The sequence below is a fragment of the Cryptosporidium muris genome, genomic scaffold (genome assembly GCF_000006515.1).
Source record: "Cryptosporidium muris RN66 scf_1106632373455 genomic scaffold, whole genome shotgun sequence".
NCBI classification, from domain to species: Eukaryota; Apicomplexa; class Conoidasida; order Eucoccidiorida; family Cryptosporidiidae; genus Cryptosporidium; species Cryptosporidium muris.
In genome coordinates, this window is record NW_002196583.1 from 150,230 (window position 1) to 171,748 (window position 21,519).

Consider the following 21,519-nt stretch of genomic DNA (forward strand, 5'->3'; position numbering starts at 1 on the left):
AATACATTAATAAGGATTGATAAAATTTTGAATATTCCAGTGAAATTAAAACAATCCCTATTGACTATTAAATATAGTACTTCTGATGATATCCATCATACTCAAGAGCTTGGAGAACTGTTTATATCAAAAGTACTGATTACTGAAAATAAGCAAATGCTGACAAAGGGGAAATTTACCTTGACAAATTTGGAATCAATTGAAAGTTTGTTCAGTGATTTACATCCTAATATTCATAAGAATTTAGCTGAACAGAGAAGTGACAAATACTTAACTTTATATGGAGAAGGTTTAATGACTATAGAAATCTTCAAAATTACATTTCCTAACTTAAGAATTAATAAATCTTTAGGCAGGTTCTTAATAAAATCACCGAGTAATGGATTTAAAAAAGAATCATTGTCAGAACCATCAATATTAAGTTCAATATTCCCTAAAGGTTTACTAATAACTAGTCCACGATTGAGAAATTTAAATGATGAAATAAGCATGGATTTTAGTATAGAGTTTAATGTACCCTCAATTTTAATTAATAATTCTATCAATAGAATACCAACTACAAGACCTGAAGATGAAGCGGATACCCTAGCTATAACCAGTCAACTAAATAATTCAGACAATATTGAACATATTCGACTTCCTTCAGTTAAAATGGAAAATATTGGAAATATAAGATTCAAAATTTTCCTGGATAATTTTATAATTGGATATACTACTTGGCACAACGTGAAAATAAACCCAGGATACAATTTTAGTAGTTGGTCTATCAAGCTATCTAAAACTATAAATAAAAAGCTGAAGGAGATATTGAAAAATATAATTATACGTGGACCAAATTCACCTACACAATACATTAGGATAAAGGGACATAGTGCAGATAATGAGGCAATGGATATTGTGATCAAAAGAGTTGAAGTAATGATTGAGCTTAACAAAATATTAGCTATGATTCATCCTGGAATTAGTGAGTTATCTGGAAATTTAAATAATTCCATTGATAAGATAATCAACACAATCAAATTGAAACAAGTGCAATTAATCAAAGATGTGAATCTACCAACTATTACTGGAAAAATTCAAATTAAGTATCTGAATCCAGTAGGCGATGCTCTACTATTCAGGTTAAATAATTTAATGTTAATATCTGAAATTCAAGATGAAGAAAATTACAAATTTGGCACAATATTCATTAAACTAGATAACTCAGAAACTACAGAAATCAACCAACTAAATCAAAGTACTAATATATTGCTTTTGTCAAACTTTACTGAACAATTTGTAGCTAAAAGCTTAAAGTTGGATCATGAAGGCAGATTAGAAAGGTTATTAGAACAAAAACTTGATAATTATACTCATGTAAATGTATCTAAAGAGAAAAAAGATATAAAGAAATGTACTAATAAGAATAAAGAAGCAAAAAGCTTACAGGAAGTGGAAATAGAACCATGCATACAGTTTCAAGAATTAAATATTATCATTAGTATTAGTACAGAGAATATTGAGAGTAAAATGAAGATACTTTGGTTAAATAAATTGTTAAGAACTCTACTTGAGTCAAGAAATATATGGCTTTTGACTCCATTACTAAGTTTTGACATCTTGACAATATTTGGAAATTTAGATATAAATGACTTGAAACTACCACGTCGACTTGTTAAAGTGCCATTCGATAATAGTAAAGATTTAGATAAAGATGATTACAAACTTGATGAATATTATCATGAGGATTCGGAGGTAAGGATAGCAAGTCATGATGAAGTTAGTAGTTTAGCAGATATTATTAAAATTAGCGATATACAAATATTAGGAGAAGGTTTTAATGATAGCTGGTTAATAAAAGTAATTATAAAAAGTGACATAATGAAAGCAATTAGTATAGATGAAATTGATGTTGGACCTCTAGGAATACATATATCTTATAAACAGAATATCATAGGTTTTATTGGTGCAAACAGATTTTCTTTAGGAGGAAAAGAAAATTTACCAATATGGGGTGTGTTAAAGCCGAAAAAAGAAGTAAATAGTGAGAATATTAGTCGAGATATTGAAAAGCTTTTGATCTCATTAATAGTAAATTCAAAAAAGGATATAAATAAAGATGACTATATAACAGTGAAATTAATTACTGGTACTTCCATTGTCGATTATTGTATGAAATATTTCAATTACCCAAATTTTATTGGTGAAAGAGAAGTAGAAATGTGGTTAAATAAAAAGGTGGATTTTAGTATTGATAGATCGAATATTACTGAACATAAGAATTGGATCAGTCATTTATTGAATGGCCAAATTTTGAATATTCCATTTGGAAATACTATCAAAAATTCATCAATATTTAATTTAAAAAATAAACTTAGTAACATACCTTCTAAAGACAAAAACCAAGCCTTGGATAATGTTTTATGTAGTATTAGATCAATTTTATTTCCAAAGCCGCAGAGTGAAACAAGATCAGTTAGTAAACTGAGTAGCCATTCAAACTTGGACTTTAAAATACAGAATGCAGAATTTTATATATATATGAATAAGAGAGAAAATGATCTAGAAATACCTTTCGAAGGTACATTTGACTTATCAATTCCTAATATTATCTCAGAAAACATATTCATAAATGTCCTTTCATTGTCATATAATATTCAAATATCAATAAAAGAAACAGGCGAGAAATTCATTGAATTTAGTAATACAAACAAATTTTCTGAGAAGTTCAAAATTCAGCTTTCAGAGCCTTCATCAAATCCCAACAAGAACTTAATAGAATGGCCAGCAACAAAAGTAATAAACTTGCATCTTGATATTAAAGCTTCAAGTATAAAATTAATAGATAAATCAGATCAGTGGACAAATTTCGTGAATACAATATTTGGAATTCCTTCAGTTTTATTGAAAAAACCTATTAAAAGTATTGAAATAAATACTTTATTGTCCTTAAAAGTTGAGACATCATTAGGAGTTTGGAATTTATCAAATGTGAGTATTTCAATAACTAAAAATCTTCCAGAATGTACCAATAAGAATGAAATCAATATAAATATTAATCCAAATAAATCTGTGCCAGGAAGATCTTCATTAGATTTATTTTCAGTAGATTCAATACAAATACAAAGGATACGTCTAATTCTACCACCTAGAGGTGCTGATATACAGTTAAAAACATCTATAACCTTACCTAAGTATTTTAAAGATATATCTATAGACATAATTATGGGCCAGTGTATTTTTGAAATTAGCACAGAACAAGAAAGATTACTTGCAATAGTAAAAACTCCGAAGCAGATGTTAATTGGAAGCAATAGAACAACACAAGCAGTATGTAATGGTTTTATACCAGCTAAATCATGGTTAGCAGTTATGAATTTATTGAGCAATGATCAATCTAACAATACTGCAAATTTATATATAAAGGCTATAAACACACCACATGGTATTCCATATTGGTTAGTTCAAATACTTAGCTACGTTAAACTACCAATTTCAAATACTCTTCACTTGATGGATACTACTGAATATAATTCTATTACATTTGGCTAAAATTGCAATAATCCGAAACACCTCACATCTCAATAAAGCTCAAGCGCCCAATGAAAATGAAAATACTAATACAAAAGTTGCAGATAAGTAACAAATTTATAGATGACCTTATTATTAGGTTCCGAAAGATATAGTATTTAAAAATTAATATTCTTGATTAATTACTAATAATAATGGGTGATATATTATTAGCAGAGTTCCATGGGTATTTTGATGAGAAGAATGCTGAAATACTGAAACTAAGCATACACTATATCAAAAGCTTAGAGTCATGCATTACAAACCTAGCCCTAAATAAGGGAATACCAAAAAATTTTTCTCATTTTAGGGATATAATAGAAGTGATAAGGATTTGTTCAGTCCATGGTATTTTGATAAGAGATAGTTACAAAGAAAATAGAAGTTCAATGTTTCATTTTGTAAAAATATTTCCCGAAATTGAAGACTTAAAAGAAGTGGATGACATGTGCTTTTTAGCTTTTCTTGTGATGAACAAAGTATTCTCAACTTTTCTTGATTCCTTACAAAGTCCAACAACATTTTGGCACCAAAGAGTTGCGAAGTACTTTCATCAATCTAGCATATTAAGGTACCCCCACTTGCTCAAACAATTTACTCAAATAGCTCATTTTTTTGAAATAAATTTAAATTTAAAAACATTTCATATACCGAACTGCTGGTTAACTTACTTCGCAAAATTATCTTTAAGGTGGAATTCATATGGTAGCAATGGAATAGATGCTCCAATAAGAGATTATTCAAACTTAGCAAAACATTCATTAGATTCTGGTTTAGTTAGTTTAACTCCTTCTCTACTTCATTTACTCAGGTCAGAAGAAAATTTAATTTTAAAAAATTCTTTTGATAATGAACAATATGACAAGTCTCCTGAAGAGGAGTACTCAGGAACTATGGTAGTTAATCATAGTGAAATTACAAATGAAAACTTGGAAAAAATCCATGAAGATTACCAAAGTAAAAAACATTCATACTTCTCACACAGCTTCAATTCTGATTCATGTAGTATTAATAAGGATGATAGTGATAATGAAACTAAAGTAAAGGAATTAGAAGAATTATTAGAAAATTTGTGGCAACCACTTCTATATCTTCCTTCAGAATTAGATATGAGATTTCTTCAAAAATCAAATAAGTCTAAAAATGGGGATTTTAACTCTTCAAAAAATAGATATAAATCTATTGTACTATCTCAATTAGTGACACCTAAAAGGTATTCTACTATTAGAAATAAAAGAACTCCTTATGTTTCTGATGAGGAACCAGATCAACAAAGTATTAATCAATCACCAAATTTTGATGATGATTTAAATCATATCAATAGTGGAACTAAAATTTATGAATCACCTAATTTAATTAAGCTAGTCCCCATAAGTTATATACCGGATAATAAAGAATGGTATCTTCGATACTACACAATTCCACTTGATAAAACTGAAGAAAGCTCAGTATTAAATCTTCAAGATTATAAATGTTGTGACAAAAAATGTCGCTTTAAGCTAGATCTAGGAAAACTTCATTTTTGTTGCTTCACTGGTTTTTACTATTGTTCCAATTGTTATGGTGACAATCAAACTTGTATAATACCAGGATTACTTGCAAAATTTGGGAGCTTTACCCCACTACCTGTTGCTGCAAATTCGTTAAGGCAACTAAAAAGTTTGGAAAGTAAACCACTTATTAATGTGAATATGCTTACAGCAGATATCTGGATAACTAATCAGCTGATAAAGAAGCTTGTTTATGCAAGGAGATATTTATTACAATTGTGGTTGGACAGTGAATCAGCAGACCAGCTCTATAGATACATGAAAAATGGAAAAGATCATTTTACATTTTTAAGAGATCATCCTAATTCCACAGAAAGTCAAAATCAATTTGAAAAGCAGTTAACAAATATATCCACTTTAAAAGCTTATAGAAAGGAAAATTGTACAATTAGAGAGAACAATAAAGAAACTCATGAAAACTGTTCAAAACAGGATGCATTTTATAATACACTAGTAGATGTAAAGAGTGATATACCAAAAAAAAAGTGTCAGTATAAAGAGTCAATAAAGAGAAGATTACAACGAGAATATGGTATGAATGGATTGGCTGATCATACTGACTACTTTTCTGTTCTTCAGCTAATACAAATAGGTTTTGAGTCATTTTCACAAGAAATAACTATGAATAGTAGTGATGCAAAGTTTCACACTTATGTCGACGATTTGACTAAATTATGTATTAACTGGTCTGATCACCAATCAAAGTGTTTATTATGTAATCATAAAAGATATCTTAATTCTTAATTAGTTTTTTTTAATAGTTTAAAATAATTATAAGAAATGTTTATTAGTTTTCGTATCTAATAATAAAATGCATAAGTGCATTTTTTTTTTTTTTTTTGCAAGTAGTTGTATGTCTACTGAATATCATATCTTATTTATTTCATCTATATTTCCTGTATAAAAGTTTAATTATTCATACTTATACTTTTTTAGTATATGGAAATGACCGCTACTAGTATCCTAAATTCTAGAAAATATAGAAATATATAAGCTCTTATTAAATGACAAAGGGGGGTGCAATAAAAAGAGCTTGGAGGGAAAGGCTACTTGTATTCAACAATAAATTTGAAAATAAGGCAAGTCATATATTTTGAATATTATTCTTGTCTCATAATAAAAGCTGTTATTTCATTATAATAAAAGAATATTAGTAGAGACTTATATTAAAAAGTTTAAAGTATAAATTATATTACCAGATTATTGATTCAACTTATTTTATGTGGTGCTATCCTCAAATTCCAAATTTTTATAGATTAAAAAGTAATCAAACAATTTGTAGTACTAAAATTCATAAAAGAGCATTACTAATTTCAGGAGAAGTGAAAAACTTAAAAGGTTGTACTAATGATATACTAGAATATACACTTATCTTATCAAGGGTATATGGTTTTAAAGAAATCAGAATATTACAAACAAGTACATCAGAAAGAATTTATGGGAACTTTGCATATTCAATATTAAATCAAATTGAAGGAGTTGTTATCCACATTAATACTCTAACAAGAAACTCATTTTTAGAAGCATTTCAATGGTTGGCATCAGGGAACGAATTACCTTATATATATGATTCTTATATATATTCAAATACTAATATACAAGATAAATTCTCAAATAATTTATATTATGCTAGTGAATTGGCATTTGTATACTCTGGGTATACTACTTTTGTAACCTTATCTGCAGCTAAAAATTTGGATGAAAACTTTCATATTGAGAATGTTGAAAATGACAATTTTGTGAACTTTGGAGAAGATAATAAAAAACCCTGTTTTTATATAGAAGATGGTGAAATAGTTTTGTTTGATGAACTCGAATGTATTCTTTCACTTAATATTCAACAACCAGCATCTATTACCTGTTTTCTTGATTGTAACTTTGGTCACTACTTTCTTTCAAAATATACTGCAAATAATAAAACTACTCCAAATTGCAACAAAAACAAAATATTAACACATCATCGTATCTCTACTTCGCCTGTCTTGAATTTTATATCAAATAAAAATCCAAGTTATAATTCTTTACAGGTAAATCCTCATTTTTATGTCATGGATAGAAATATATATGAAAAACATCACAATCCAGTTGAGGTTTCTAATCATCAAATTAATACTAATCAAAAAGGTCATGAGAATATCAAATATATACAACCTCAGATTATACAAGAAAATATTCAAGATAGAATGACATATAAAATCAATCAAATCTTGACAGTTGTCATTTTTGCTGCTTGTAGCTCATCACAAACTGCTCAAGAAATGACATTATGTTCTCCAAATGGATTTAATTTATCAATTATCCATAGAGGATTATTTTCTTATTGTTTTCATTCATTTATTAGATCATTTATGATATATAGAAATTCAAACTATTTAACATATCCACCAAGGGTTCAAGCTACAAATATAACCTTATATATGATATATGAAAGATTATGCAGTATGGTTAATTCAGTAGTCAATACTAAAAAGTCTGAATTAATATTACAAACACCTATTTTACTAACATCACCAAATATAACACCACATAATACCAAAATATTTCAGACATGCATGTTACGTAATACAAATTATTTTGGTTTTATGAAACGAAATGTTAATAATATAACCAAATGTTCTCCATCTAACCTTATATATTGCATGCCTACTCCTCAAAACCTCTCAAATAGTGAAAATTATTCAAATAGTGCCTCATATAATTCTACACCATCTACCACTCACTCATGGAATTCAATAGATACATCTAGAAATAGATTTTATAATAATATAGGTCAAAATAATTCACAAGATATGTTAAAACAAGAGATTAAACAGCTTAGAGCGGAATTACAGTTTTTGAAAAGTACAATACAAGCAAATACAAATACAAATTCTGAGATCTGTAATGAATCTAATATACAAGAAAATAGTCCAAATTCTTTGGATACTGAAATCCGGAATCAAGTATTTTCACATTTCCGTACATTTTCAGCTAGACAATAAAAAAACTAAAAATTATATTAAAAATTATTAGAACTTTAATATATTGTAACAAAAACCAAAATAACACTAAACCTTGATTCTCAGATATCTCCTTCAAATAAAATAAAATATACCTTGATTACCGCCGAATAATTTTCTGTCAGAGCCCCACTAGGGTATTCACTATTGGCATGTGTTTTATTGCCACTTCTTAATATGCAAAGAGAAAATGATAGGGCACATTATGTATACAGCTATGACCAAGGTAACTTTGCATATAGATGTCAAAGTGGTAGAGTGAATTATAATATGGAAACTCCTAGAAATTATGAGAGAGCATCCAGAATAGGCCCAAACTCAAATATATATTGTCAAGTGAAGAATGGTATAGCCAGTAAACCTATAAAATCAATAGATATAAATAATAATTATAAGGAACTAAAAGAATATAATTGGAAGCATATTACATCTAACACTTTTTATGGAGACCCTGGACCTCACTTAGCAAATATATACTCAGTTCCAGAAGATCTCATTAGGTACTATGAAATTTATGATGGAATAAGTGGAGTATTAGGACGTGGAGCTTATTCAAGTGTATTTAAGATAAGAAGTAGAAGGAGTGGTCAAATATATGCACTGAAGGTAATGAGTATAGAACACTTTACATGTAGAGGACTTGGCAACCAACTCAAAAGAGAAGTAGATTTACAGTCTATGTGCTGCCACTCAAATATTGTAAAGCTATATAGACATTATGAGAAAGATAGATATATATTCCTTATTCTAGAATTTGTTGAAACAAATTTATTTAATATTATTCATTATAATAAATATAAAAGAAAGAACTTTAAAAGTGGTTCATATAAATCCCCAAATAGAATAAGATATGGAGAATGTTTAACTAAAAAATTGGATGAGGAATGCCAATTACTTTCTACAAGTGAAATAATTCACTATATTACTCAGCTTCTAAAAGGTATAAATTATTTACATAGTAGAAATATAATTCATAGGGATATAAAGCCTGAGAATATTTTATTAACTTCAGATAATATTGTAAAGATAGGAGATTTTGGATGGTGTGGAGATTTAAATAGAAGTTGTTCTTCTATTGCTGGCACATTTTGTTATATGGCACCAGAAATTCTTAAAGGTCAGTGTCAAACTTCAAAAGTAGATTGTTGGAGTATTGGCATTGTATTATATGAATTATTAGTTGGCAAAGTTCCATTCCCACAACCTTATGTAGGGGATGATCACAATAATAGTTGCATGACAACAATTATGTTGAATTCAATAAGAGATTTACATTATATCCCAAAACCAAGTAATGTATCGTATGATGCTTGGGATCTTTGCTGTTGGTTATTAAGATATTATCCAAGTGAAAGAGCTTCTGCAGCAGAGGCTTTAAATCATCCATATTTGAAGAATTCAAGTTATGAAGTGTGGAATTCCAGCATACCCATAGACAAAAAAATATCATTTAACTTGCGAAATTGTCAAGGTGATTACATTTCACAAAGAATTCATCCAAAAATTTCACAGAATTATCGAGATATTTCTAACTGTAAACTAGGAAATAATCAATATACAAAGATTCACGATATTTCTTCACCAGCTTTACCAATAGTGGCAGTACCTACCCCTAAGAATACTTCTAAAAATTCAGTAACACCTAAAAATAGACAAGTTAGTCGAATGGTTTCTGAGACTCCAATATATTATGATAATTTTTATAACACAAATGAAGCAAGAAATACACAGAGATATTATCAAGTGTCAAATTTACATAAAGATATTGAATATAAGAAGATACAAAACTTTAAAGACATTCCAACTACAGAGACAGTTAGATTAGGAATATCCCCAACTTTAATATATCCAAAAATATCTCCTGTTTTAGATGTAAAAAATCTACCTAATAGATATGTGAGTCAACCTCCACCAATAAATCGAACTCCAAATAATAGTATTAACCACACAAACTATTATATGATTAATAGATCTTCTAATTTCGATGGGAATTTATACCGACAATATAAATATTAAGTCCCAAGTTTCTCAATCTATATAAAGAGAATATTTCAATTTACTCTAGATAATTCATGAATAATATATGCTATAGAATACTAAAGATTAGTACTAAGGCAATGAATTGTGTGTACACAAAAGTACACTAGGTTTTACATATACATACTGTTGATACCGAAATTATGAATACTTAGAACTTGAGTCCACCTTGTCTTATACACTAATAGAAGGAATTTAACTATATAAATTAAACTAGCACATCGTAGAATGTACAAATTCAGATAAGTTATTGCGGTTACCAACTTATTTTCAAGATCAGCTATCAGTAAATAGAATTTCAACTTGAATGATATAATATATCAAGTGTTTTAAGTATTCAAAACAATAAAACAGTGAATAGCGTGTGTATAGAGTTATGTAAAGATTAAAATCTTAACTGTATATACACGATTAGTGATAGTAAAGCTACATTACAAATTATTCTCTTAAAACTCAGAACCATCATTTGCCTGCAGTATATCTATATCCACGATCACCAAAACTACTACTTCTTTCACTATAGCTACTTCTTTCAATAGGTCTATTATCCCTATCAGAAATGTGGTGATATTTCTCAGAAGATTGTATGTTATTTCCATTATAACTTGTTCTGTATTGATAGGAATGTGGTACTGACTCCTCATTGGTTTGTTTCTGCCTTACCATTAATTGTTTATATTTTTTATAATCTTCCAAATAGAAATTTCTTTTAAAAAATCCATCAGTCTTCCACCAGTTTAAGAGCTTCCTTAAAGTACTTTCTGTCTTCCTCCATAACTGAAAACCCTTGTTGTTAACGTATATTCCGTCTTCAAAGTGTATTCTAGCTCCACTAGGGCCTACTCTATTATTTGGAGGTACTGATACCAAATGAAATCTACAAGGAATTTGTTTATCCATTACTATACCCCAAACTATTGAATTTCCGCTACGAGTAGATTCTAGGAGTAATTCTGTTACCATATTCTGATATTCCATGTTTCTCCTATACTTAGAGTGGTTATATACATCATTTAAGTGTATTTTCAGTGGATGAACATATTGTATCAAAATCTGATCTATATCATTATACTCAGTATTATCAATTTTAAGTTTCCTCCCCAATTCCCCTGGAAGTCTTTGGTTATACTCCTCAATAGTAGTAATCTTGCACATGAATGGTTTGTCACTAACTTTTATGTACATGTTCAATTTATCAACTGCTGTATTAGAAGGTCTTATAATAGTTTCTCCCATTACAATAGATTCATTTTCTAAATACTCAATAATTCTCTCGTGACTCCAACTTCTATAATTTGGATGATGAATAGTTCTATGTATTGCATGTGAGGAAGTGTTTAGTTTAGAACTTCCATATATATCCAGAGCATCTCCTTTATAAATAACAGATTTAGAGTTTCTTACATTTCTAGAATAGTTATTAAAAATAAGATTATAATTTTTCTTAAATAGTATGAAAGCAAAGTGACGAATATCTGACCATAACAAAGATGAACATGAGTCCTGAGAGAATATTGAACTTGATGAATTTTGAGTATAATGTTTTGCATTATCCTGATAATATTGCTGACTTCTCCATAATTGATCTAATGAATAATTCAAAATATCACAAATTTTCTTCTGAGACAGAACTACATATATACAGTGCTGATTTTGATCTAAATTTGAGACGATTCCTAAAATGGGGCTATTTATTACAAACAAAGATTCTAAAGCTGCCAATTTTATACTTGGATTTTCATCCAATATTTCATTCCAAAACATATCAAAGTCTTCAACGACAATTTTTAAGTTGTACTGATCATGCCAAAACATTACTGGACATTTATATGAATTGAAACGTGAGCCTGTACCCTTATGCAATATACCTGTAACTCTACAGCTAATCTCACACCCAACATATAAGTCCTCATCTGAAATATTCATAATTTCTCTATGTTGCCTGTACTTCTCAACTCCTCTAAACTCACGTGTATACAAGGTAATATCATATGGTCTTTGTAGCTCTTTTTGAATTCTATTTAGATAAGGTAATAGCCTAGGTTTATCTTGATTCTCATACATCAACTTCGCATATGCCTCCATATCTAAAACTTCTAGTTTCGAGTTCCTCTCTCTAATCCAATCCCAAGATAATAAGTGGTCGCTTGAGCTAGCCTTTCCATTTCTTGTTTTAGAATCATTTTGATCCTGAATATTGCCTAAAATTGTCGTCACTAATTCCTTATCTTCTAATTCATGCAATCTACTTATATCGAAGATATTCATATTTTGCAAGTTTCGATCTTCATAACCTTTTATAGAAATTCTTGATTTATTACTTAATTTACGTTCTAAATTTGAATCAGAAGAATTTCTTAATGCATTAAATCCATAGTCATGATCATCTATTCTTAGAAATGTTAGAGAATTGAACAGTACATTGCGAGATAGACAACCAACTGATCTGCGAGATCTATCCAGGTAATCATTATCATATTCATCTAATAGCTTTGTGTTTCTGCTGTCAAAAGTCTCATCTTCATCATTTAGCTGAAGTTGCATCCTGTTTGTAATACTACTTGAATTTGAATCTAGATAATGAATTAAAATCCTGGCTTTCCTAATCCCAAAGCCACCTACAAATTTCAAAGGCGACTGTAAATGATCGTGACCTTTAATACGATTAATTTGGACACCTATATTTGCTACAGCCAACCTTATTGCCAACAGTAAGTGAAATTGTAGTAGTTTTATGTCCACTTTATTTTGGAAACGATGTAACCTCAAGCTCAAAGTATTATTAAATCTACTTTGTAGCCCACCTGTGTTCACTATAGAGGTAGAAGTACCTTTTAATTCAGATGTGCTAGCTAACTCATGTTCAACTTCATTGCATGAATCGTCCCAAAGTTGCAACTGCTCTGCAAGTGGATTTTGAATTAACCTTCCTACTGATATAGCCATCAGTAAAGCTGTTGGGTATTCATCTTTATTCTTATTTCCAGGTCCTGATTCAGATTTGATGCCTTTAGAACTTTTAGTTAAGGCTCTAGGGACATCCATAGATATCATCAAAACCTGTGGAACATGACTTCGTTTCTGATATCTACTTATTTTGGTTAATATCTCATTATTCCAAATATTGCTCAACTCCAAAGCTCTCTTATCAGATAATCCAATACCTATATAGTGTGGGTAATATATTTTTGTAAACTCAACCAGATTCTTTATTTCTTCTTCACGCCTTTGTAAGTCTGCACCTACCTCAAAATTTCTATTATTAAGCAAACTAGATGTACTTTTCCCAGGACCTTGTACAGAAAATAGGAAATTTAAAATTAGGTAATCTCTCATCTCACCATGTATATCTAGAACCACAATATAAGTTCGGTAACCGTTCTTAGCCTTATCTATAACACAGGAAATAACTTCTAAACCCCATGTATCAGGAATAGCATTTTCATGTAATCTATATTTTCTACGGATTCTTGATACTTTAGAAAGTTCACTGTGATCGTATTTATCACCATTATTATTATTATTATTATTATTATTATTATTATTATTATTATTATTATTATTATTATTATTATTATTGTCATTATTATCATCATTATTATCATCATCATCATCATCATCATCATCATCATCGTCATCATCATTGTCATCATTATAATTCCCTTGCTTCTTAGGATCACTTATTGTTACAGGACGCCTTGGAGCTATAAAGTTCAGCCTCTTTGATAAGTTATGGTAACATAGTTCAGCAATATACTCATCAGCTCTACTCTTCAAGAGTTCTATTGTATGTTGTCTAAATACTGGGAAGAGCTCCTTTTCTACTAAACGATGCAATATAGGAATCTGAATCAATCTACTCCAAATACTCCCTGAAATACTTACAAAACCATACTTCAGCTCATCTAATAAGGTTCCAATTATTCTATTATCTATATTATCACTGCTTCTAAAAGAACAAAATTCCTGTTCGAACCTACTTAATATTGGACTTGGGAGAGGTGTCTTTGACGAGTTGCTTTGAATTAAATAATTTTCACCAGAAAGAAGTGGGACTTCATGCATAAATCTCTCCTTCATCTTGTCCTCACCATCCTCCCCTCTCCATGGGGCCTTATCATCTATACACAATGGATGAATAACAATATCAATAAGCCCTAGTCGCTCCAATTCAAAAATTTCAGATGCTAAACATCCATCTAAAAGCTTAGAAGATCCAGATCCTCTATCACCAACTGGTAAGTAAGTTCCTGTTAACAGTGCATTAATTGGGTGCCTATATAGCCTTTTAGCAATCCAACCAGGATTTGAAGGATTCAAAGTCTTTTCACCTTTCACTGTTGTCACAGTTGTTACACATATATTTGCCAAGAAAAATTCCTTAATTTTCGTTCGAATTAAGGGGTAAGTTGCTAATCTCTTAGCTTCGTATATAATTAAAGATTCTATCATTTTTTCACTAGTAATAAAATAGGGACTTTTAGAATTTGTGAATTTATCAAACCATTTATATAAAGCTGACTTTGTATTTTCAATAGTAGGACCATCTGGTGGAAGGAGAGTTACATTTGAAGCTATTCCTGTAGGTACTGAACAACGAAATTGAGGAGCCACAAAACTTTTCATGTAAATCGACAGTATTTGAGGAGATACGATATATTGACCCCAGCACTCATATATCCTATCATTCTCTATTTGGTGAAAGAGTTCCATTGTGAAGTTCCGTCTCTTTTTGTTTGAACCTGAAAATAACTCACCTTCAGGTGATTTAATTGGATCCAACCCAACTGATCTCCTCCATCTAGGAGTATCGAGATGGTATATTATATAATTACGAATCTTATCCACATCCTTAAATGAGTCAAAATTTCTACATATGGATAGAATATCATTAAATAAAGATAAATCAAGTGTTAAAGTGTCATCTAGGTTATTGGATACCTGATCCTCACTATTACCATCATGCAAAGTTACACTACCTTGCTTATTCTTATTACTAAGGATGTTTTGATAGCTTAAAAGATTAAGATGTAATGAATTCATCGATGTCTTAATTTTGTAATATATAGAATCATATAAAATAATCTTCCCAATAAAAAATTCATTTAGTGGAGGTTGAACCAAATAGATTCTATGTTGGTAAATAAATGGGAGATCTAAACGATCATTTAACAGCCAATCTAGTACTTTGTAAATAGCACTAGCTACATTCTGTACAACATTTCCAACATGATAAGGGAAGGATGTCTTAAATATTAAGCTATAATTCCTTCTAATTATATCTTCCTTAAATATATCACGATATATATTCACAAATTTGTTTGCTATCCATTGAGATTCTTCTAATAATTCATCTTTTTCAACTCTCTTATCATTCATAGATTTCCAACGATAGTGATACAATAAATACAGACGTTCTGGAATATCAACTAGTTTAATTTCACTATCAAATTCAGTTAAAGTTTGGCTTTGTAATTCTCCAGGTTCAACAGTCTCTTGCAAACTATCTAAAACTGTTCTCTTCATTTGGTCCTGAATTGTCTCTATTTCACCCTCTTCTTCTAAGGCATCTTCTTTCGTATTTATTGAATCTTCTCTAATTGTCTCTAACCTCGCTCTCTGTTTCGTATTGTTATAACTAGACGATGAATTGTCATTATACACAACTTTATTCATTAAAATGTTCAGTACTGTCTGGTAATCACCAAATACAGACTGTATCAGATTATAAGAATCATCTTGAGATATATTAACTCGTCCTCCACTGTCATCCACCATCCAGGAGTCTTCATCATACTCATCATATTCATCATCACCATCATATAAATTGACTCTGGAGTCATATGTAGATTGCTTCAAGTTTACATGCTGTCCATCCTTTTCAAAACCATCATAATCCTCATCTTCATGAAATAGTTGTTGTTCCAAATCATTTATATTTTCTCCCATTATTAAATTATTTCCAGAGTTCACAGTTTCTGACAGCTTCTTTAAACGATGTTTGACTCCATCTGCCTTCAATTTTATCCCTGTATTCTCTTCAATTAAATCTAAGTCATCTTCTTCAAGCCCTCCCTGCAAAATTTCATCATCATCATCGTCTAAACTCTCACTTTCCTCTTCACCTGGTACTTCTTGCTCCTCACCCTCTATGAGCTTTCCATTATAAATAGGTTCTTCTATTTCCTCATCTATCTCATCAACTATAAAATCCTTCAGCTCATCATATCCATCTTCATCATCATCTTCAGATGAAGAGTTGTCATATACTCTAGATTCATCATTTAGCTCTTCATCTTCTTCTGCTTCGTCTTGAATATATAGATGTCTTTCAGACTTCCTTTGCAATTTTCTTTTATTTTTCTGCCATTTATCCTGGATATTTGGACTATCTAGATCCTCTTCACCTTCGCTTGAATCAGCAGATAATTCAGATTCACCAGATACTGACCTAAATTCTGTGGCATGTTGTAAACTCTGTAAAGAGCCTCCACTTATATTTTGTTTACTATACCTTCGTTTCTTCCTTTTAGGTTTCCCCTCTTCGTTCCTTGTTAAATCAAGTTTATTAGTCATTTCCAAAGTTTCAGTATCTTCTTCTCTTCCCTCCAAATTTCGTTCTTTATTTAAAGTTGTATGCTCCTGGGTAGTATCTCCCTGTAAATCAGTAACAAATGGTTCTAAAACATTATTACCATGCAAATTCTTATATATCTCCTCTACAGTATTAGGAGATACATTCTTATTTTCAATCTTTTTATATTTATCCTCCATTTCCTAAGACATTACCTAATTGCAAAAACAATCAGAGTAAAAACCACAAAATGTTACTCACTCTCTGAGCTATCTCAAATCTATTCATAACAATCACTAATATACAAGTACCTTCCTCTAGTTATTTAATTATCCCCTCTTATTCAGTTACAAGGGTGGTCAATACAAAAAGATATTAAGTTTGTCTTGCCAAGCTACTTACACAAATTTATTACTTCTTGCGCCTTATAAATTGATAAATATATATACTAATTCCAAATACCAATATTATCTATTGAATGCGCTCAAAAGTATTTGTTGATGTTACACTAGCCATTTGTAATTTAAATAGTGACAATTCGGTACCCATTGTATACTGACATAGCGGACAAATATTGAATATTCATGTTACCGCCTGTTAGTGCTGGTATTACAAAAGATACCAAATTTCTCTAATAAAAAAATGACATACATTAAATTCTTCCATTATACTAACCATATTATTTCTTTTCACTAAAGAATATTAAATTATTTTTAATATAGCCTTATATTACTACCTCCTTCCTATACAAAAATTTAATATAATTTCAAGTAGTGTGTGTATTTGTGTGCAGTTATTTTTCTTTTATTTATATTGAAATAATATCCAATATAATATTAGTCAATATTAAACCAAAAAATCCAAGCTATATCTAAGTAAAAATTATCTATAGTTTCACTACTCAGTAAAATTATAATTATTCTTTATAAAACATAGGCTCTAGAGAAGCTACGATATACCGCCATCACACTATCAATTTATTATGCCTATTATTGACGCTTTAATTTAAAAATTCAATAGATACAGAGTAGACAGAGCCAAACTATCAATTTCTGCATTAATATCTAAAATTACTCTATACCTAGTGTTAGATATAGTCAAAATTACTTAATTTATATAAGCTAAATATGTCAGAGCTTCCAAAAGTTGAAACTATTGCCCAATATATTGCTGATGTGTGTGGGACAAGAATAGAAGATAATCTGGTAATTAATTACATAGCAAATATAGTGTACTCTGAAATTCAATCTACTAAAGGTAAATTATCATGGCAAAATTTGGAGGATATGATATCATTGTATCTAATTAATTATGGTGATATTGAGAATACTAAAGAAATTATTGACAAACTCTTCGAAATGTTAGATTTGAACCAAGACGATTTAGATAATAAAGATGATGATATATTTAGACTTGTAGAACCAATTAAGATTGATAGTGCTCATTGTAATAATGATCAACATTTATTATATGATCCCTTACTTGGTGTAGAGAAAATCAGAAGTGGAAATTTCAATACGAATACTCCAATAGCTGAAAGTATAAAACTACAAAAAGCAGCTGCGAAGCAAAAAGAGAAACAATTAAGGTTATTGAGACAATGGGAGAAACAAAAGTTAGAAATCCCAGTACCAGTATGCCATCATCCTATTAATAGAGATCGCCAAAAAGTGACAGATATAAATATTCCAAACATTACAATATTTATAGCAGGTAGATCATTATTAAATGATGCATCCTTAAAACTTAGTCTAAAACATAAATATGGATTAATTGGACGTAATGGTATTGGAAAATCTACATTATTAACTTATATAGTTCGAAGGGAAATACCAAATATCCCAATAGATGTATCAATAACATGTGTTGAACAAGAGTTACACTTTAAAGAAAATGAGAATGTAATAGAATGTGTCCTAAGCATTGATGTAGAAAGATCTTCTTTATTAAAAGAAGAAAAAGAACTATTAACATTATTAAACCAAAATAACTTAAAAGATAGTCAAGATAATAATCCGGAAAATGATAGATTAACTTGGATATATAATAGATTAACAGAAATTGATGCCTACAGAGCAGAAAATAAGGCTTCTGTAATTTTAGTTGGATTAGGTTTTACACAGGAGATGCAAAAACAGCCAATTTCAAAATTATCTGGAGGTTGGAGGATGAGAGTTGCTTTAGCAAGAGCTATATATGCCAATCCAGATATTCTATTATTAGATGAACCTACAAATCATTTGGATATATTAGCAGTAACATGGTTGGAAAAATTTCTTAAAGATTGGGATAAAACTTGTATAATTGTAAGCCACTCTAGAGACTTTTTAAATCAAGTATGTACAGATATTATTCACTTTTTAGATAATAATTTAAAATATTATAAGGGTAATTATGATACATTTGAAAAAACCCGTAGTAATGAATTAAAATTAAGGATGAAACAAATAGAGCAACAAGTAACAGAAAAGGAACGTATACAACGCTTTATAGACAGATTTAGATGTAATGCTAGTAGAGCTAGCCAAGTTCAAAGCCGTATAAAATTACTTGAAAAGTTACCAATGTTAGATGAAATACAAAATGATCCAAATGTTGTCTTCAATTTTAATTCAATGGATTCATCATATGATAATAATATTGCCTCAAAAAGTGATAATAAATATGATATTATTTCATTAATAGAATGTATAGATGTAGGATTTGTATACAAAAATAAGAAAGATGAAATCTCAAATTTTGCAAATAAACATATTGTTGAAAATTTCAATATGAGTATACATAATAACTCTAGAATAGCAATATGTGGTGCCAATGGTAGTGGTAAAACTACTATTCTACGTTTAATTATGGGATTACTAACTCCAACTACTGGAATAATAAAACGTGATCCAAAAGTTAGGATTGGTTATTTTACTCAACATCATATTGAATCTTTGGATTTAACATTAAATTCGGTTCAACAATTACAAACAAAATATCCTCATTCTAACATTAATGATGAAGACGCAAGAAATTTCCTTGCACAATTTGGTATTAATGGTATGTTAGCTTTAGAACCTTTATATATTTTATCTGGTGGTCAAAAAAGTCGTGTTGCAATTGCTATAATGGCTTATCTTAATCCTCATATACTTATTCTTGATGAACCAACTAATCACCTAGATTTGGATGCTATTCAAGCTCTTATTTTGGCATTAAATTCTTTTAATGGTGGTGTTATTATAGTTAGTCATGATTCTCACTTAATATCCTGTGTTGCTGATTCAATATGGCATATTGATCATTATAAGAAAACATTAACGGAATTTAAAGGTGGTGACTTTAATTTGTATAAAAAAAAAATAATTAAATCAAATGTATAAATTTTAGAATTAATATAAAGAGAAATTATCTATTATAAATAAATTAAATATTTATAATATTTTATATATACATCTTATTATTTCCCAATTTTTTATTTACTAATAATATATTTTTAAATATTAATACTACATTGTACTTTTTAGACATAATCACCTTGTATGGTCTTAATGGATCTTATAGGCAGTGAAGTAATGTAACTTTATAGTGAAGATTTTTATCTAACTTTTCTCCCTAAAAAAAAATTAATTAACATATGATATATTGTGATACTCTATATCACTAAAAATATAGCAATTCTTATATAAGATTATTCACTACTAAGACTTGTAGTTAACTTTAACTTTTTTATATTACAAATCAAGTCTCTTAACTTGTATAGGTCTATAAGTTGTTATCCTATACAATAGTAAATCCTTTCCTATCATAAAAACTTATATTTTCTTACTGTGCTATAATTTATCTATAAATTTTATTCTTAAATATATAGATTTATATATTTGTTTATATTATAATCATTTCTATTAGCTACAGATTTAAACATTTGCCTCTTACTTAGGAGATAACATATGATATTAAATACCCCCTTAAACCATTACTATTATTAATATCATTGCTCAAAATTTAAATAAAATATTCTATATAAAGAAAGATAATTAATAATAAAAGATCATCATTAAATATCTGCAATGGACTATACTAAACTATTGAATATTAGTAATATTTGGAGTTACACTTATTGTTATTGTTAATCTATTGAAATATTAACTAGAATAAATATTCAAATGTTGTTATATTTATATAAAAGTGATATATAGTTTAAAATTACTTTCGAATTAATTTTAAGGCTTTAAATTATTTAGGTAATAAAACTACTTTAACATAATATTAAATGTAATTATTTTCACTGTACTTACATTTAAATAGCTATTTCTCATATTCCCTTATAGTACTAAATATATATTCTTATATTCAGAATTGTTATCTATATTTTGACTAAGATATATATATTGTATATTATAAATAATATTGTAATTTGTGAATATAAGATATTATAATACAACTAAATAACTTGATTTTGGAGTTATATTGTGAGTTATAATATTAAATACTTTTTACAATGTCAAATTTAATATGAAAATATTTAATAATATATTCATTTAATAATAATATTTAGTTTTATATTTATTTAATTGGTTAATATAATGAATTTGGAATAAATATTCTTTTTTGCTAGTAATATTGGTATATTAAATTAACGATTATTGATAGAAATGATAAAATCAACAATATTATATTAGAATTGATATGAATTATGATTATTTCTAATTTTGTAATATATCTTAATATTTTAGTATCTATTTAAATGAGTAAAGATGTTATTAAAAACTATTATATATTTAACAAAATAAAATCTTTTTATTTTAAACACTTTTTTTTTATTTAT

General features: G+C 28.7%; 6 protein-coding genes across 6 annotated transcripts in view, besides 15 other annotated features; 5 read left to right on the top strand and 1 right to left on the bottom strand.

The window, feature by feature from the left end:
- CMU_021680 (uncharacterized protein) overlaps positions 1-3,531 on the top strand; it is a gene marked incomplete at both ends in the record, with an annotated part of 3,896 nt that extends 365 nt beyond the window's left edge. Inside the window, one exon of the mRNA XM_002142717.1 lies at positions 1-3,531. Coding sequence (XP_002142753.1) covers positions 1-3,531 — 3,531 coding nt within the window.
- Positions 2,331-2,352: a sequence feature (AT_rich).
- Positions 3,532-3,704: 173 nt separating the features above from the next.
- CMU_021690 (uncharacterized protein) lies at positions 3,705-5,843 on the top strand (the record flags this gene model as incomplete). The annotated part of the gene is made up of 1 exon (XM_002142718.1): positions 3,705-5,843. One exon carries the CDS (start codon positions 3,705-3,707, stop codon positions 5,841-5,843), a length of 2,139 nt encoding a protein of 712 aa, XP_002142754.1.
- Positions 4,159-4,188: a sequence feature (AT_rich).
- Positions 4,369-4,389: a sequence feature (AT_rich).
- Positions 5,840-5,876: a sequence feature (AT_rich).
- A 443-nt stretch (positions 5,877-6,319) lies between these two features.
- Positions 6,320-8,080, top strand: CMU_021700 (uncharacterized protein; the record flags this gene model as incomplete). Its single annotated transcript, XM_002142719.1, has 1 exon — positions 6,320-8,080. The coding sequence occupies one exon, from the start codon at positions 6,320-6,322 to the stop codon at positions 8,078-8,080; it is 1,761 nt and encodes a 586-aa protein (XP_002142755.1).
- Positions 8,076-8,125: a sequence feature (AT_rich).
- A 150-nt stretch (positions 8,126-8,275) lies between these two features.
- Positions 8,276-10,114, top strand: CMU_021710 (protein kinase domain-containing protein; the record flags this gene model as incomplete). Its single annotated transcript, XM_002142720.1, has 1 exon — positions 8,276-10,114. One exon carries the CDS (start codon positions 8,276-8,278, stop codon positions 10,112-10,114), a length of 1,839 nt encoding a protein of 612 aa, XP_002142756.1.
- Positions 8,863-8,900: a sequence feature (AT_rich).
- A 483-nt stretch (positions 10,115-10,597) lies between the features above and the next one.
- On the bottom strand, positions 10,598-16,909 carry CMU_021720 (uncharacterized protein; the record flags this gene model as incomplete). The annotated part of the gene is made up of 1 exon (XM_002142721.1): positions 10,598-16,909. One exon carries the CDS (start codon positions 16,907-16,909, stop codon positions 10,598-10,600), a length of 6,312 nt encoding a protein of 2,103 aa, XP_002142757.1.
- Positions 13,638-13,795: a microsatellite.
- Positions 16,910-17,407: 498 nt separating the features above from the next.
- Positions 17,408-17,430: a sequence feature (AT_rich).
- Positions 17,431-17,836: 406 nt separating this feature from the next.
- On the top strand, positions 17,837-20,074 carry CMU_021730 (ABC transporter family protein; the record flags this gene model as incomplete). Its single annotated transcript, XM_002142722.1, has 1 exon — positions 17,837-20,074. The coding sequence occupies one exon, from the start codon at positions 17,837-17,839 to the stop codon at positions 20,072-20,074; it is 2,238 nt and encodes a 745-aa protein (XP_002142758.1).
- Positions 19,074-19,095: a sequence feature (AT_rich).
- Positions 20,033-20,200: a sequence feature (AT_rich).
- Positions 20,201-20,525: 325 nt separating this feature from the next.
- Positions 20,526-20,588: a sequence feature (AT_rich).
- A 103-nt stretch (positions 20,589-20,691) lies between these two features.
- Positions 20,692-20,740: a sequence feature (AT_rich).
- Positions 20,741-21,073: 333 nt separating this feature from the next.
- Positions 21,074-21,132: a sequence feature (AT_rich).
- Positions 21,133-21,168: 36 nt separating this feature from the next.
- Positions 21,169-21,267: a sequence feature (AT_rich).
- A 184-nt stretch (positions 21,268-21,451) lies between these two features.
- Positions 21,452-21,519: part of a sequence feature (AT_rich) that runs on past the window's edge.